Source organism: Lutra lutra, chromosome 6 (assembly GCF_902655055.1).
Source record: "Lutra lutra chromosome 6, mLutLut1.2, whole genome shotgun sequence".
In the NCBI taxonomy this organism is placed as follows: Eukaryota; Metazoa; Chordata; class Mammalia; order Carnivora; family Mustelidae; genus Lutra; species Lutra lutra.
The window spans coordinates 49804428-49821981 of record NC_062283.1 but is presented as its reverse complement, the minus strand read 5'-3'; the positions used below and the strand labels follow the sequence as shown (position 1 = coordinate 49821981).

The 17554-nt window shown below is 40.7% G+C and overlaps 1 protein-coding gene across 1 annotated transcript in view; it reads right to left on the bottom strand.

Annotated features, from left to right (window-relative positions):
- Window positions 1-13278: 13278 nt before the first annotated feature.
- The window catches only part of DST (dystonin), a 487169-nt gene continuing 482893 nt past the window's right edge, over window positions 13279-17554 (bottom strand). Inside the window, 2 exon segments of the mRNA XM_047733080.1 lie at window positions 13279-13665; window positions 14512-14635. Coding sequence (XP_047589036.1) covers window positions 13403-13665; window positions 14512-14635 — 387 coding nt within the window. The 3' untranslated portion in view covers window positions 13279-13402.

The window sequence follows — 17554 nt, the reverse complement described above, 5'->3', positions numbered from 1 at the left end:
AATGTTAACGGAAATTTAGAGAAGACTGTTTTCACAAGGATACAGCATGAAGATTGCTGTTACCCCTTTCCTGGGAGATGAAGGGGAATATCTGTTAGAGAACGTTTAGAGTGGTCAGAGAATGCCTATCCGCTGATAACATATTGTCTGTATCCAGTCATCATGAAGATGGGCTCCTGAGTCTGTTGTCTCAAAAGTCCGAAAAGCATTTCTAAGGTATTCACAGGTTTTAGTAGTTATTTCTCAACTACAGTAACTGTATCTATGATTCATTATATAGACTATGTTCATTATAGAGAATGAATGATAGTTGTGGAAAATAATTGTTGTTGTTCCATTGAATAGTTTAAGTTGTGATAAGTCACCTATTAACTGTGATTTCACTGATCTATTATAATTAAAGTCCAGGGCTCCTGGTGACTCAGTCAGTTAAGCATCAGCCTTGGACTCAGGTCGTAATCCTGGGGTCCTGGGATTGAGCTGGGCATCAATCATCACATGAGGCTCCTTGCTGGGCGAGCAGCCTGCTTCTCCTTCTCCCTCTCCCTTTGCCCCTCCCCCCAATTCATGCTCTATCTCTCAAAAAAATAAATAAAATATTTTAAAAAATAATTAAAGTAAGAAGGATACAAACTGCAGATTCTCTTGTAAAAATAAATTTCTTTGAATTAATTAACTCGTAGGCATTTATACTAAATACATACCATACAATCTTATTCTTCCATATTATTATAATGATTTCCAATATAGTTCTGAGCTGCTTCCTGGTCCCTCACCTGTAGAAATCAGCCAATTGCCCACATCTTATGATGAGGTACCACAGTGGAGCAGGATTTTCTCCTCTCTTGTGCTGGACACTGTATTTTTAGTAACAAAGCACAAGTTCATTTGGCACATCACCAACTGACTTCCACTAAGCTGTCAACTACAACGACTTTTTGTTCTTAGATATGCGGTGGATCAATTTCTTATACTTTGCCTTTGGTTTCCTCATTCCCGAATTTACAAAACCTGTTAAAATTTAGCTTTTATTTGTAGGTTGCAAATCTAGCATATCCAGATTCTTTTTGTACTCTTCTCAGTCTTTACCATTTACTTATTTTTTTGTTGATGGTGGTCACAGGCAACACGTTTTGTTGTTTTTTTTTTTTGTAACCTTGTATTTGTTTTTAAAATACTTTTTGATTTAGAAACTCAAGCTTTGAGACAAGATGACAGAAGAATCTTAGGTTTAAAAATTAAAAAGACTCCTTCTGTGTAGCATTATATCAAAGGGAAGAGGTTTTTCTCACAACCAATTTCTTGGTAACCATCGTTCAGGCCAGTTAACAGACATGGGTGACCAGATAGCTAATCACTCTAAGGTATGTATCTAACAGAAAGGCCATGAAAGGAAGGTAATTAAAAAGATGATGGCAGGTCTTCGCAATATTCTGAGCTTAACAGAAAGTAGATAAACTTTATTTTGCATTTTTATTTTATTATATATTTTTAAGATTTTTATTTATTTATTTGACAGAGATCACAAGTAGGCAGAGAGGCAGGCAGAGAGAGAGGGAGAGAGGAGGAAGCAGGCTCCCTGCGGAGCAGAGAGCCCGATGTAGGGCTCCATCCCAGGACCCTGGGATCCTGACCTGAGCTGAAGGCAGAGGCTTTAACCCACTGAGCCACCCAGGCACCCCTATTTTGCATTTTTAAACATGTGTTCTAGAATCAGGTGTTTGAGGTGCCTGGGTGGCTCAGTCAGTTGAGTTTGTGGCTCTTGATCAGGGCTCAGGTCTTGATCTCAGGGTCGAGTTTAATCCCTGCATTGGGCCCCATGCAGAAGCCCACTGAAGAAAAAAAGAATCAGGTGATCATTTTTCCTTAATATTTTCCCACAAACCTATTGGTAGATACAGATCACATAATTTAGTTTTGTCATTTAAAGTTCTGTATCTAGGTTGGGAACAGCTTTCTATCTGGTAGTGGGCTTCTCTCTAAAGCCCATCCTTGATCTTAAGAGACATAAGCACCACATACCAGAGATAAGAGGCAGCTAAACATACGCCAAGATCACTGATTCTTGGCGCAAAAGATGGACCCCTCCATCCAGTTGGAGCCATAATTTAGCTTAATCCTAAACAATGTTTACATATTATCCTCTAAAGCTAAGGATTTCCTTCCAAAGCTGAGCACAAACCAATGGTGCATTTTGAATATACATCACAATGTGAAAGAACCACATTTCTTGTTGCTTTCCAATTGTCATTTTAAACCCACCAGCCTATCTCTCTCTACTCTTTTCCCTACACTTAGCTCTCCGGTAAGTAATGTTTGTATAAACGTTTGTATAATGTTTGTTATACAAATGTTTGTATAAATGAATTCTATTTTTGTAATATGCGCTTTATTTCACCTTGATGTTGGCAAGAGAAGCAGAATGGGGGAGAATATTTTTTGTTTCTTTTTTTTTTTAAAGTTGCTGAAACACTCAAATTAGGAACAGATAAGCAAGAGACTGATGAATAAGATGTGGGTGAGGACACCAAAAAATAACTCTGAACAATAACCGCTCACACAAATAGCATGGTATAGTAGAGAGACAATAGATAGGCTTTGGGTTCAGGAAGAACTGGCTCCTAAACATGGATTCCTCTACTTATTAACTAGGGGACTTTGAGCATGTAATTCTCACAGCCTCAGCTTCACCAAATTCCTTACCAGCAGTTTGGGATAACTGCCCTTTCCTTCCTTCCTTCCTTCCTTCCTTCCTTCCTTCCATCCTTCCATCCTTCCTTTCTCACTCTCTCTCTTTCTTTATTTCTCTCTTTCTTTTTGAGAGAGAGGGAGAGAGAATGCACAGAGGGGGTTGGGGGGTGGGTGGAGGAAGAGGGAGAAAATCTGAACTCTTAAGCAGACTCCATGCTGAGTGGGGGAGCCATCACAGGGCTTGATCTAGATTGTTTCTGGGTTGTTTAACAATGACTGAAAGGCAAGTTGGCTCATGCCTGCTGCAAAAAACTCTAAATAGTGTTGCTTCCTTATATATAACATTCCTTGGATAAACTTTAGTTCAAAGTCCACAAAACAGTGCCTCCTCATGAGGTGTTTTGTGCACTTCATTTTTCTAGAGAATGCTATGAAGCCATTCCTTGACTACAAAAGTGATCTTACTGACACCAACCAAAATGTCAAACCACACTGAGATGTGTGTACAAAGGAGGGAAGGACCATAAAAATATGTTTTATTTGTTGCCAAACTTTCCCCCCTGCTTCACAAAAGAGTATAGGTCTTTCACAATTCATGCACTGCAAATGCGAGTTCCCTTGGAAAAAAAATTTGAATGAGATACTAACTCTGCCCAGCTTGTTAATTCCTTGAAGCTCCTAGACCAGAAAGAAGCATTTGGGGCCAGTGACAAGTATATGTTCACAGCCATGAAAATTAGGAGTTCTCTAGTAAAATTCTAATGTTTCCATATAACAGCAACCTAGAGCCTCCAGGGTTACAAAGGAAAGGGAATGAAAAAGAAGGAAATTGAGGCAAGGCTACATTTAACCAAGAAGAAGTGAGGTAGGTTCTAGTGAACTCCCAGCCTAGAATCATTACCTCATCAGCCCTCTCATCCTATTTAAAAAATGTTTGTTCATTAACTTCCTTTAACCTCTCTTGTACCTATTAGGGAAACATCAGTACTCATTGTACTCTGTTTTTGTTGTTGTTGCTAATGTCAGACAACACTCTGGAGGCCTGGAGTAGACAATCTTTGCTTGGATGTCTTTGTTGTTTGTTTCCCAATATTACAAATAGCTTTTTAGTAAAGTGAAGTTTTGAAGAAACATTCCTCCTCCAATCTAGATAATGCTGAACCAGCAACTGGATTTTGATGTGTCATACTCTTCGTGTGTGATTAAAAAGGATTTTGAGACTTTTAGAGATTTTTAAAACACTTTCTTCATTACATAAAGAAACTAAGGGATTAGGATACAACTATTATGATGTAGTATAGTGGTAGGCAGCCTTCAGAGATGGCCTTCAGTGACCCCTGTCTCTTGGTAGTCACACCCTTGAGTATGGGTTAGACCTAGTGATTGGCTTCTCATAGAAAATGGCAAAAGTGATAGAATGTCATTTCTGTGTTTAGGTTATGAAGACTATGACTTCATCTTGTTGGACTCTACTGTCATGTTGGAGGTGCCCATGTGGTAAGAAAATGAGACCCTTAGTCCCAAGCCTATGAGGGATGGAATCTTGACAACCAACCAACCAACCAACCAACCCACCAATGAGTGAAACTGAAAGTGGATCATGTCCCAGATGAACTGTGACACAGATGACTGAGGGCCCAGTGGGAACCCTGATTGCAGCCTCGTAAGATATCTGAAGCAGAAGACCCAGCTAAGGCTTGCCCAGATTCTTGAACACAGAAACTCTGAGATAGGTTGTTTGAAATCACCAAGATTTAGGGCAATTGTTGTCCAGAAATGGAAAGCAATGCAAGTGTCATCTTATTTCTGGTTTTAAAGACTAAAATAACTACAGATAAAAAATATACAGTGTCTCTGGCCTTTTTCAGTTTAAATATGTAACTGGGGATACCAACAAGGAAGTACATACAATATAACTTTGAAAAATTTTTAAAAAGTAACAATCACCCACAAAATTTATCAGTGATTTATTCTGAGTACTGGGGTGATGAGTGATGCTATTTTTCTCTTTGTACTTTTATGCATTTACTAAAGTTTCTACAGTTAACAAGTGTAATTTTATAATAGAAATTGATAATGAAATGTATCACTGAATGTTAAGAATCCCACTTGCAAAATGCAGTCAATATAAATCAAAGGAATATACTAAATAAATGTGCTTCACTGAATTAACTACCTTTTAAACATGGTTTGACAAAAGCAAAGGATTCTGACACTGATATATTAAACTAACATTTAAGAGGTACATTTTCAGCAGTGCCTGCATGGCTCAGTCAGTTAAGCATCTGCCTTTGGCTAGGGTCATGCTCTCAAGGTCCTGGGACCAGCCCGCATTGGGCTCACTGCTCAGCACAGAGTCTGCTCGATGTTCTCTCTTTCCCCCTTCCTCTGCCCCTCCCTATCCCTGCTCATGCTCTCTCTCTCTCAAATAAATAAAATCTTTAAAAATAAGTATAATAAAAGATACATTCTCAGGGATGCCTGGGTGGCTCAGTTGGTTAAGCATCTGACTCTTGGTTTTAGCATAGGTCATGATCTTAGGGTTGTGAGATCCAGCCCTGCACAGGGCTCAGGGAGGTGTCTGCTCAGGACAACATTCTCTCCCCCTCCCCTTCTGCCCCTTTCCCTGCTCACTCACTCTTTCTCTAAAATAAATAAATAAATCTAAGAAATATTTTCAAGGTAGTGTGAGAGTAAGAGTGAGCAAAAGAACATATGCATGAAAGTATGAACATAATTTGAAATACATCGGAGTGATAGAATCAGGATAAATGCCTTAGACCACCTTGTAAAGCCCTATAGCCAAACTAGGCAAAAAAGAAACAGGAAATCTGAATGCATGTCATTCCTTACATATCTTTATTAGGTATTTTTTGGTTAGGTCACATGATTTAGTTTCCACACCTGAAATTAATTTTTGAATAACACTTGATTTGAAATACCACACCATGACATGGTCAGAGAAGAGTTCCAACATCTATCCATATACATTGTCAATGGACTTAAGCAAATGCAGAATATTTAGGTTCAATTCAAGTAATTCACTTAGGATACTTATTTGGTATCAGGAGGAATCAGGACTCTGGTAGCTAAGAGATGAGTCAACTTTATAGGGGAACTCATTACGCATCTTGTAATGATTGGAGGGAAAAGAGATGTTAAATATCAGCTGTCTCAAAACAGACCATCTTACTCAGCAAACTGATTTTAAAAGGTTGCTACTTTTTTGGAACCAGATAATTTGATGAGACATGAAACAATGGAAAATTAGCCTAGTTATGGAACGTAAGGCATTTCCAACACTCCAATTATCTTAAGATGAAGTTTACTGCTCTGGAAAGTCCAGATGGTATGGCTTCCTGAGAGAGGTCATGATCATGTGTTCTTTATGAAGGTACCATCTTGAGAAAAGAATGTGTAGACCCTGACATAATGGTGATGTGTAGTGGAGTAACTATTGGTCTCAGCATAAAAAGATTTTTTTTTAAGATTTTATTTATTTATTTGACAGAGATCAAAAGTTGGCAGAGAGACAGGCAGAGAGAGGGGGGTAGGGGGAAGCAGGCTCCCCACTGAGCAGAATGCCTGATGCAGGGCTCGATCCCAGGACCCCAAGATCACGACCTAAGCCAAAGGCAGAGGCCTCAACCCCCTGAGCCACCCAGGCGCCCCCAGCATAAAAAGATTTATCTACTCTGTCACTTTTCAGCTGTGTAAGCTTGGACAAACAACCACCCCTCTAGTTTCACTTAAATTCTTCACTAAGTGCAAATAATACTTTACTATTTCAGCGACTGGTTGGGAACCTCGATAGCATATATATTTGTGTGAAGAGCTTTATAAATCCAAATTGACACACAAATATTAAAACTAAAACATCAATATGGACATAATCAAGTACCTAAAGGAGCAAAAGTTTTCCCAGGAGAAACAACTCCAAATTAATCTATGACCAGACATTGTAGAGTTTAGATCTGAAGACATTGCTTCAAACCTGTTCTATTTCTCTGAATTCCCTGGTTAATTCCCACATAGGTATACTGGGACTAACTTGTTGACCAGAACATATTTCCACAATTGCTTATTTTTGAAACAAACCTTTCTGTGCTACTAATTAAAAACATAGCCATGTTATGTCTTTCTACCATCATTGGTCCCCCTTTAAAAAATGTAGTCTTTATGGCAACCCATTTTTAACCCACAGCCAGATCTACTAAGTGTATATCAACATACTATACTCCTGAGGCCAGAGACTTCTCCCTTCTTGACAAGTGAGAGCTACACACACACACACACACACACACACACACACACACACACACCCAAGCCTACTTGGGACTTCGACGCACAGCCTACCCGAGCTGAAATGCAGCAGCTTCCAATCTTCCATCTGTTCCTTGAATCTAGGAGGTGACTATCATTGCTTTCTCCATGCAGATACTTCTATAAACAGCAATAAAAATCAATGAAGACATAGGACAGCTGAGAGTTATTAACAAAATGCTGAGGCCACCAAAATTCACATTCTTGCAACCCTTAGACAATGTCCCAAATATAAGTCCTTCTCAGTCATATATCTGCTCCTGTGTTTTCATACTGTTCTAGCCTTCCACTGCCCTGATCCAAACACCACTCACAGTGTGCCTTCCTCCGAAACCCTTTCTTCTAGGGAGCCTAAAACCCAATTCTGAAGTTAAAAAACAAAAACAAAAACAAAAAACAAAAAACCATCCTTTGTCCTCTGCTTCCTTCCAGTGCTCTAACCCTTTGCTCTTCCTGTTGAACTTGACTGGATGAAGCCCAGCTGTAGATCAATTAACTTTCTGTCTCCTCTGTTCCTACAGTAGGTCACATCCCACAGATCAGGGTAACTATAAACCCATGCATGGTCTCAGATATTTCAAACCTTCTTTGCTCAACTCCAAAATCTTAACCTATAAATTTTTCCTTAAGGGAGGACACTATATCTTCTAATGTGTTGAGAGAAGTCAGTGCAGAGTAACGCCCTTAACATCTCTTGTCCCATCTCAATCATTCTTTCTTCACCTCAAAAAGGTATGTCTCTACCCATGAGGCCAACTCCTCCAACATCAGGATGTCAGTAAGAAGTAAGTAAGTAAGAAGATAAACACGTGACGGCTGTAGGAGGACAGGTGAGATAACAAGGGCCAGAAGAAAACTGTGGCTTTGGGAATATTGATATATTCCCCCAAACCCCTAACCCCAAATTTTTGGAGAATAGCTAACCGGGCTATAATTACACATAACCACTAGCAAAGGAGTGCAACCTTGCATAACTAGGAGCTGACGGGAAAGGAACTTCATAGCATACTTCTACCCTGCTGAAAAGATGGCTGAGAAGTGGCAGAAGAAAACAGTGGAGAACAGTGGAGAACACCTTGATCTCACAAGGTGATCACATAGGATATGGGAAAATAAGATGTCTACTTATAATTATTTTGTCTAAAAGAAGAGGAGGAAATTAACCTTCATGAACATTTACTACAGACTGACAGTTGTGCCTGCCTTCCCATCACTCAGTGTCCTCTTATGATCTGTGTCTGAGGTGATATGAGGACAGGGCGGGAGTCCCAACAGCTCCCAAACTCCTCAGTTTGCTTTCAGCATGTAGAGTGGAGAGCAGTTTACCTATGCCAAGCTGGGTGAATTTACAGAGATTATCTCTTTTCTACAAAATGTGGCTTACGTGGATCCCTGCAAAGAAACCATGAATTTAAGATACTTAAGATGCAATAAACAAACAAGGAAGTGGCAGGGATGGAGCTTCTGGAACAAGCCCTTTCATCAGCCACATCATGAGATGCGTTCAGGAGGCTCTCCTCAGACTTGACAAAAATTTGCCCAAAAAAGGTGTCAAGACTATTTAAAATATGTACCTATACCCACATCGATGTTGTAAAGATCTCACTCTAACATTGTATGGAGCCTTGGGAAATTAGCTAATGGTAAAATACACGCAAATAAAAGACATAAGAAATTAATAGGGTATACATTGGATAGGTTTGCTCAACAATCTCTTATTGATGGAAATATGCCCCGGAAGAGGTCTGGGGAACTCTGGCATAGAAGTTAGATTGTAAGGTCGTGGGAACTAAATATCCTAGCCTTTGCCCTAGGGTAAAAGCAGTTATGCTTTAAGATTAGTAGCATTCTAAAAGAATGGTTTGTTTTTGAGGATAGTTTTTTTTAATTTTTAATTTTTTATTAACATGTGATGTATTATTAGCCCCAGGGGTACAGGTCTGTGAATTGCCAGGTTTACACACTTCACAGCACTCACCATAGCACATACCTTCCCCAGTGTCCATAACCCAATCACCCTCTCCCTACTACACTCCCCCCAGCAATCCTCAGTTTGTTTTGTGAGATTAAGAGTATCTTATGGTTTGTCTCCCTCCCTCCCTCCCATCTTTTTGAGGATAATTTTTGAAAGCTTCTTAATCTCTATTTTATTCTCATATCCTATGCAATCTTTAATTGCAAATAATGGAGTATAATAGTAGTATGGGTAAACTAAGACAAATTTCCTTTCAACCTATTTTGCTTTGCATATATTCTTAGCACATTCGAGGCAGAAGGATGAAAAAGTCCCTATTTTTGTTGTTCTTCACCCTAACTAGATATTCAGTATTACCAGAGACTCTGAAATTATATAAAATCAACCAAAGTTGTACAATTCAGTAAGGTAAGTCAGACTTTAGTCATATGAACTATTGCACAAACAAGTCACTCATGACACCATTCTCTTTCCAGTAGATTTTGGTGACCATTAAGTCAATCCCTAACACGACTGCAGTATCTATCCTTGCCTCCTTTGTGGGACCCCAAAGGTAAGTTCATGGCGAGTGGCAGTGTTGTCAGACACACACATGGCAGCCTGGGCACTGGGGCATGTACTGTTGGATGGTTATCGGGTCACACATTTGGCAATAAAGCACACACATTTCAAAACACCTGTCAAAAAAGGAGTAAATCACCACACTCATTAGTTTCCCTTCTTGCAAACATTTAAAACCACTCTTTTTTTTTTTTCTAAGATTTTATTTATTTATTTGACCGACAGAGATCACAAGTAGGCAGAGAGGCAGGCAGAGAGAATGGGGGGAAGCAGGCTCCCTTCTGAGCAGAGAACCCAATGCAGGGCTTGATCCCAGGACCCGGGGATCATGACCTGAGCCGAAGGCAGAGGCTTAACCACTGAGCCACCCAGATGCCCCCTAAAACAAGTCTTAAAGTGATTAAAAAAAAAAAAAAGGGGAACAAGATCCTTTCCCAGGTTCTTGTCCTTGGGAGGACAGCACCTCCACCCAGAGCACGCCCCAAGCCCTTCCACCAGAATTCACCATGGAAAGAACCAGATCTGAGATTTGCCCAAACCCATCTACTTCTGCACCGCCATCAAAGAGGATGTGCCATTATTTCAAAATATAATAGTAAACGTACATGAAAACTGGTAGTGTTGATTTTTAAGACAAAAAATCTACTCCATAATACCCTAATGTTTAAGAACTGTGATTTTAACACTTTGGTGTTCTACCTTAGCAACCAAAACCTAAGTCTGTAAACACTTCCACGTTAAAAATCAAAATGCCAAGGACAACCAATCACAAATAGCCAACTAGGCCTTAAGCTTAGCCAATCAATCACTCCCTTATGTTGCTTCTGCTTACTCTCGGTCTCTTTCCCTGAGCTCCTCCTGTCCATGGAGGGCACCCAGCCACTTCCGGTTTGGTGCTGCCTGCTTCCAATAGATTTTGCTCAAATAAACTCCTAAAAATGTTAATAAAATTCCTTAGTTTATCTTTTAACAGAAACAAGCTTTAAGATTTTTGGAGTTGAGATTCATTTCAATATTCTGTTTTTTAAAGAAAAAGAAGGAAAGGAAAAGGTAGGAGTGTGGGGGGGTGGGAAGAGGTGTGTGTGCCACATTCCCTGAAACTTCTTGGAGGACTCTTTAGAAGTCAGCCTGAGGCTCAAGGACTAGTTTGGGAGGAAACAAGTATCCGGCATCAAAGTCTGAAAAGCTCCTCATGAGGGCAACTGCTGATAACTGGGAGCAGTTCCTTAGGAATTCTCTGAAATATCTTAAACCACTTATCTTTCTTCAAAGGCTTATTTAACTACTTAAAAAAAAAAAAAAAAGAAAAAAAAGAGCAAAATCCCTAGGTCTTTAATGGGGGTGGCTTTCAAATAGGCTGAGATAAAATCATTCTCTTTAAATTTGTCTTTGAAGTGGAAATGTGATCATACAAAAAGCGCCAAAGGAGTAACAACCATTTCAACTGCTTTCTCAGGTGACACATTTATAATCAAATGCATGAATTATAACGTGATCTATTAGGTTAGAATTACCCCTTCTATCAATGGCTCCCACCTGAGATCCATGCTTTGAGAAAAAAGGAACCATCTCTGAGAAAAAAGGACCATCACTTAAAAGTGGCCCCTAATTCCTGTCCATGGAGACTCTGGGCTTTTCACTGCTTGCTTGTCTCCATGAAAAAAGGCCAAGCAGGGAAAACATAATACTATCCCCTTGAGCCTGAATACCACAACTGCCATTGGCTAAAATACATTTACAGAGTTACGGGAAAAGTTATGACCTGTCATGCCCAAAATAACAATCTGACATTCTTCTAATTATACATTTTAAAGATTCATTTATTTATTTTAGAGAAAGAGTGCACAAGTGAGGGGAAGGGCAGAGGGAGAGAGAGAAGCAGACTCCCCGCTGAGCACGAAGATCAACAGAGGGGCTCCAACCCCGGGGTCCCAAGATCTTGACCTGAGCTGAAACCAAGGGTCGGCTGCTTAACTCGAATGAGCCACTCAGCTCCCACTTCTAGTTATATTTGATGCCATTCCTGTATTTGGGAAAATTCGATCATTTGATTTTTTTTTTTTAAGATTTTATTTGACAGAGAGAGAGAGATCACAAGTAGAGAGAGAGAGAGAGAGGAGGAGGCAGGCTCCCTGCCTAGCAGAGAGCCCGATGTGGGACTTGATCCCAGGACCCCAGGACCATCACCTGAGATCAGGACCTGAGCTGAAGGCAGAGGCTTAACCCACCGAGCCACCCAGGCAGCCCCTGATTTTTTTTTTTTTTTAAGATTTTATTTATTTGACAGAGATCACAAATAGGCAGAGAGGCAGGCAGAGAGAGAGGAGGAAGCAGGCTCTCTGCTGAGCAGAGAGCCTGATGTGGGGCTCCATCCCAGAACCCTGGGATCATGACCTGAATTGAAGGCAAAGGCTTAACCCACTGAGCCACCCAGGTGCCCCCGATCATTTGATTTTTAAATGCACACAGGCCAGAAGAATATCACTAGATTACCTTAATAAGAGTAGTCACCTCATCACACATCCCCTGGTTTTATGTCATGTTTTTTTAGCGATTTGCTTATTAATTTATTAACTGTTTCTCCCTTGAATATAAGATGGCAAAGAACCTGCAGCCTCAGGGTAAAATAGTGGCTGGCACATAGTTGGTACTAAAAATATTTTGTAGAATATTAAATATTTGTTAACGTCATTCTTAGTACATACTTATTCTATTTTATATCCCTGTGTTGTGATGTCCCCCAAACTCAGCCTGTCACTCTATTAGTAAAAATACATCATACATACAACCTTTATTCAAAGCAAACAAACGATAGAAAAAGTTCTTTAAATAATCAGGTATTCCATATGTTCAAGTGAATATGTTTTATTAAATGCATACTAATATCTTTCTATAGTATGTGAGTATACATAATAAATTAAAATGTATATATTTATTAAATATAGATATAATACCAGAACATGATTATTTCAGATGAGAAATCAAAATAAACCCATTTGTAAGTATCTTTTGGTCACTCCAAATTGATATTGCTCATAAAAAAATACACGGATTTTCCCTGGGGAAAAAAATTAATTCCATAGCAATGTAGTTAAGGGACATGTTTTATTTCATAGCTTTCTGCAAGCAAAATTGCTCTGATACAAAATGAGTTCAATGATACAGGTGCTACTGTCCACTCAAGCAAAAGAAAACCTCACATTTCTATGAATGCACTTTATAATTATATTCTTACAGTAAAATAGGTCTAGTATCCAGGATGCCTCTTGGCCTCTCGGGAAGCCGCTGCTCGGGATCCCGGCCGGGCTCTCGAACGTCCCAGCGCCGGCCGGAGCGGCGGGGCCTAAAAGAACTTCCTGGGCGCGTCGGTCAGATACTGCTTAAACGACTGTGTGTGTGTGTGTGTGTAGACGTGCTGTCTGCCCTCCATCTTTTCTTTACAGTGAAGTCATCTCAAAATGTATCCCGGGTGTGTGTCTTTTGGCTTTTCAGAGTTTCTACAGAAGCAGGAAGATGTCATGAGGTATCCGTGGGCCGCGGCCGCAGTGCACCGGTGGACTTACCTGCGGGGACGCTCACGGGCTCTAGTGTGGGCTCCGCACGACTGTGTGGACGTGTCCGTGCCGCGGGACCGCCTTCCTCCCCCCTCACATTCCATGTGACTTTGACCCCAGAATAGCTGACAAAACATTTTACAGATAAAATAAAAAGACAAATACACAAATAAGGCCATCTGCAGAATTTTAAACTCACTTCTCGTAATTATTTCACAATAATTTCTACATCATATTTTACATCTTTCAAGCTTAAATAATAAATGCTCAAGGAAGGGCCGTGGTGGAACCAAGTGCACTATCTCTTGTTGGACTTGTCCAATTTGCTGGCAGGTGATTTCCTCTGGGGCGTGGGGATTTTGGAAGGCTTGGCTGTGGCTGGCCGAGAACCTGCTCGGGGGGTAGGCCTGTGTGTCTGGGGCACAGTCTCCACGTCGGAGCACACGGACTGGATTTCTGAAATGTCAAAGTCGGATGCGTCGCTGCCTCGGCGGCTGCTGGCCCTGCTGCCAGCTTTGCTTCCGGCTCGGCTTCCGGGTCGGCTGGGAGTCTTCTTGGGGTCTGAGGAGACAGGACGGACAGGGTTGAACCACACTTTATTAGTACTGGGTCCACGGGCAACACATTCTTAAAACAAATGCCACCTTTAATCTCCACAACTTTTCTTGTTGCCTGGTAGGTGCTCAAGAGACCTGGGGATTCATGGCCTTTTTACATTCCACTAGGGAAGGTAGCCTCACTCTGAGTAGAGATAGGTTCACAAACTAAAAGTACATTTGGGCTGAGTGACTGAAAACAGGATTCCACTGACTACAAACAAATATGAGGAAGATCCCTACAGTTTAAAATTATGCTTTCTGAAGTTCAGCGTGTGTACCTAGGGCTGAGCAAACACAGAGCAAACCCCTAGGTGTAAGTTTTGCCTGAGGATAAGTGATTCAAAACACATGGGAATTTAAAAGAGAAGACTTGAAACTTGAAAGATGCTTCCTGCTAGCTGAGCCCACAACCCCAGGGACTGGGTTCACTATTCTGTGAAGAAGTAGAAGTGCCATGGGCATAAGGCCCAGCATGGTTGGGTTTTTCCAACCACCCAAGAACAGAGACCAGGGCAACTTCTGAGCAGGCAGAAGGGCCCAGACCTTCCAGCACAGGACATGGGAAGGACATGGCTGTGGTGCTTCCCATGTTCACCTTTCTTTGGTACTTTCCAAAATTGATTTTCCTGTCCCTTAGTCTCATGACTCATTCAACCCCTACCACAGCGGGAGGACTGGACTAAGTGTCATTTCAAAAGAATACAGAATCATCAATTCATTATTTCATCCCCAAGGAAGAAGAGCAGAGGCTCGAGTCTGCCGAGCCAACTGCCAGAAGCCCTTAGAGACGGACCTGCGCCACACTCACCAGCAAACTGTGTTCGGACTCTGGCTGCTGCTGTGGTTATCAAGCCACTGTCGTCCCCAGAGTGGAAACCTTTCCCTGATAAATAGCCGGGGAGCCGAAGCTTGCTTCCTTGGATTGGTGTGCCCTGTATTTAATCAGTGAAAGGACATTTCAAGAAATTGCTCCTGCTGTGTGATCTTCCACTAACAGCCTGTTACGGATGGGCAGAAACCCTCTTCGGGAGGGGGAGTGGGAGAGGGGGAAGCATTTATTGATTAAGTGCCACCTGGGGTTCTCACTGCTCACTTTCCTCATTTCTTATTCTCTCCCTGAATTCAAAAGGAATTCATGTTGAAGAGAAAACACAAAAATAGAGATCCCCAAATGACAGCAAGGGAAAAAAAAAAGCGAATTAAACCGTGAGCACATTAGTATCTTCCAGGTTGTCAGCGAATATTACAGAGTTAGGAGAGTCCTGCCAGAAGGATGGGGAGCACACGGTAGAGAGAGAGTGAGGGACTCCAAAAAGTTGTGCTTGGATAGTCTGTGGCCTCCAAAGCTTTTAGGTAACCAAGCAGAAAAGAACAGACAGAATTAGGACAATAAGTAAACAAGGCCTAATCAGTCACCATTTAAACAAACTTAGCTGAAAAATACATGCAGTGACATTTTCTAACTTGGTACCATGCTACTGTACCTACTTCCAATACCTTCTGTGGTCCTTCCACATGAAACATGGAGGTGATGCTTAGGAAGAACACTTAAAAAATTCTTAAGGAGTTCAGAGAATGCCTAAAGCAATCACGACTATGAGATTTTATTATAAGTCTAAAATCACTGCATTTTTTCCAGATCACTACACCATTCTGAAAAATCTCCTGAAGTTAAAAAAATAAACAGAAATCCCAAGAAATAGAAGGGATGCCATTTTGCCTCAATAACTTACCGAGAGCTGTTTGGTGGAAAGGAATCTACACACATTGTGTGTGTGTGTGTTTTAATTAGTTTTTCCCTTATTAGTTGTGAATGTTTAATAGAGCATATATACAACCTTTTGATACTTCAGAGTTGCAATTTAATATAAATGTCATATTTGAAATTCATTTACATATGTATTCTAGCATACATTTAAGAATGGAATTTGTATGTGATTTGTAGACATATAAAACTTAAGTTTTCAAAATACTTTTCAAACATATCAGGATAATGTGTGTGTGAACACTTACCTAATCACATCTTTTTTACAAATGGGAAAGATGAGGGCCTGAAAAGGGCTGTGATTTGCCCAAGATCTGGCAACTGTGATCAAGCTAAATTCCTAGCTTTAAAAGAATCTTAACAATCCATGAAAAGAGTGAGGACCCCCAAATTATGACATATATCATTCAAGGTGCCAGAATTCACTGCCATGTGAGACCCAAATCATTCTTCTCAGAAAGCCCTGACTGGGGGCGCCTGGGTGGCTCAGTGGGTTAAGCCGCTGCCTTCGGCTCAGGTCATGATCCCAGGTCCTGGGTTCGAGCCCCACATCGGGCTTTCTGCTCAGCAGGGAGCCTGCTTCCTCCTCTCTCTCTGCCTGCCTCTCTGCTTACGTGTGATTTCTCTCTGTCAAATAAATAAAAATCTTAAAAAAAAAAAAAAAAAAAAAAAAGAAAGCCCTGACTGTTATTTTTTTTTTTTTAAGATTTTTATTTATTTATTTGACAGAGAGAGAGAGAGATCACAAGTAGGCAGAGAGGCAGGCAGAGAGAGGAGGAAGCAGGCTCACTGCCAAGCAGAGAGCCCGATGCGGGGCTCGATCCCAGGACCCTGAGATCATGACCTGAGCTGAAGGCAGAGGCTTAATCCACTGAGCCACCCAGGCGCCCCGCCCTGACTGTTCTTATTTTATTGTCATAAACCCTACCTAGTTCTCTTACAGACCCCTCCACAGAAGTATACTATTGTTTTCTCTGTTTGGCTATTTTGTCTATGAGGCTACTGGAAATGAAACATAATTTTATAGTAGTTAAAGTAACATACTTAAACTCTAATCCGGGGGAGTCTCTTGAACTAACGCAATAGCAGAATCCCAAAATTTAAAACACACATGCCACTTGAGGTTCCTTAAATTGTTCTCAGTTTTCACAGGGGAAGGGAAGGAAAAATAAAATAAGATGGTATCAAAGGGGGAGGTAAACCATGAGAGACTCTTAAGTCTAGGTATCAAGCTGAGGGTTGCTGGAGTGGAGGTGGTAGAGGGATGGGGTGACTGGGTGATGGGCATTAAGGAGGGCATGTGATAGAATGAGCCCTGGTATTAGATGCAACTGATGAGTCACTGCCCTCTACCTCTGAAACTAACAATATAGTATATGTTAACTAGATTGAATTTAAATAAAAGTTTTAAAAACCTTCTCAGTTTTTGCTACAACAGATCCATCATAAGTGGCAGGTGTCTCCAGATAACACATGATACTAACCCCTTTCACTGGAGGGAAGGGGTGGACATGAGGGGTTAGGGAAGGAGGAAGAGACGATGAAGGCGTTGTTTCTGCCTCAATTCTACCATCTCCAGCAAGGATTCTTTGCATCATTTCCATCTGAATCATGAGAGTAATAAAATTTTCTCTGCTTACCTCTTATTATTCATCCAAGGATTAAATAATAGATTAGAAAAGCAAAGTTTTTGAAAAGCATAAAAGGCTTTTTAAAGGTACTATAGCATTTTCATAAAAGGATCCTGGCCTTTAACATGAAATCCCCCCTTCATTTCCAGACAAATCATTGAGGGACTCCCCCCCACCCCATCCCATTATTGTGATTCTAATCAAATATGTGATTATTTGATACCTATGTGTATCATTTTACAGAGAACTTTCTTTCAAATCTGTGTGGTGGACTTCCAATTGAATGTAGATGATCTGATAGATGAGCTAGCTTGGCAAATTTTATATGACCTAGATATCTCATCCCCATCAATCAGGCCATATTAAAAAGCTGAAGCATATTTAAACAGTAAACTTTAAGGTCTAATAAAGACACACACCTATTGAAAATGGCAGAGAACATCTTGCATACCTCA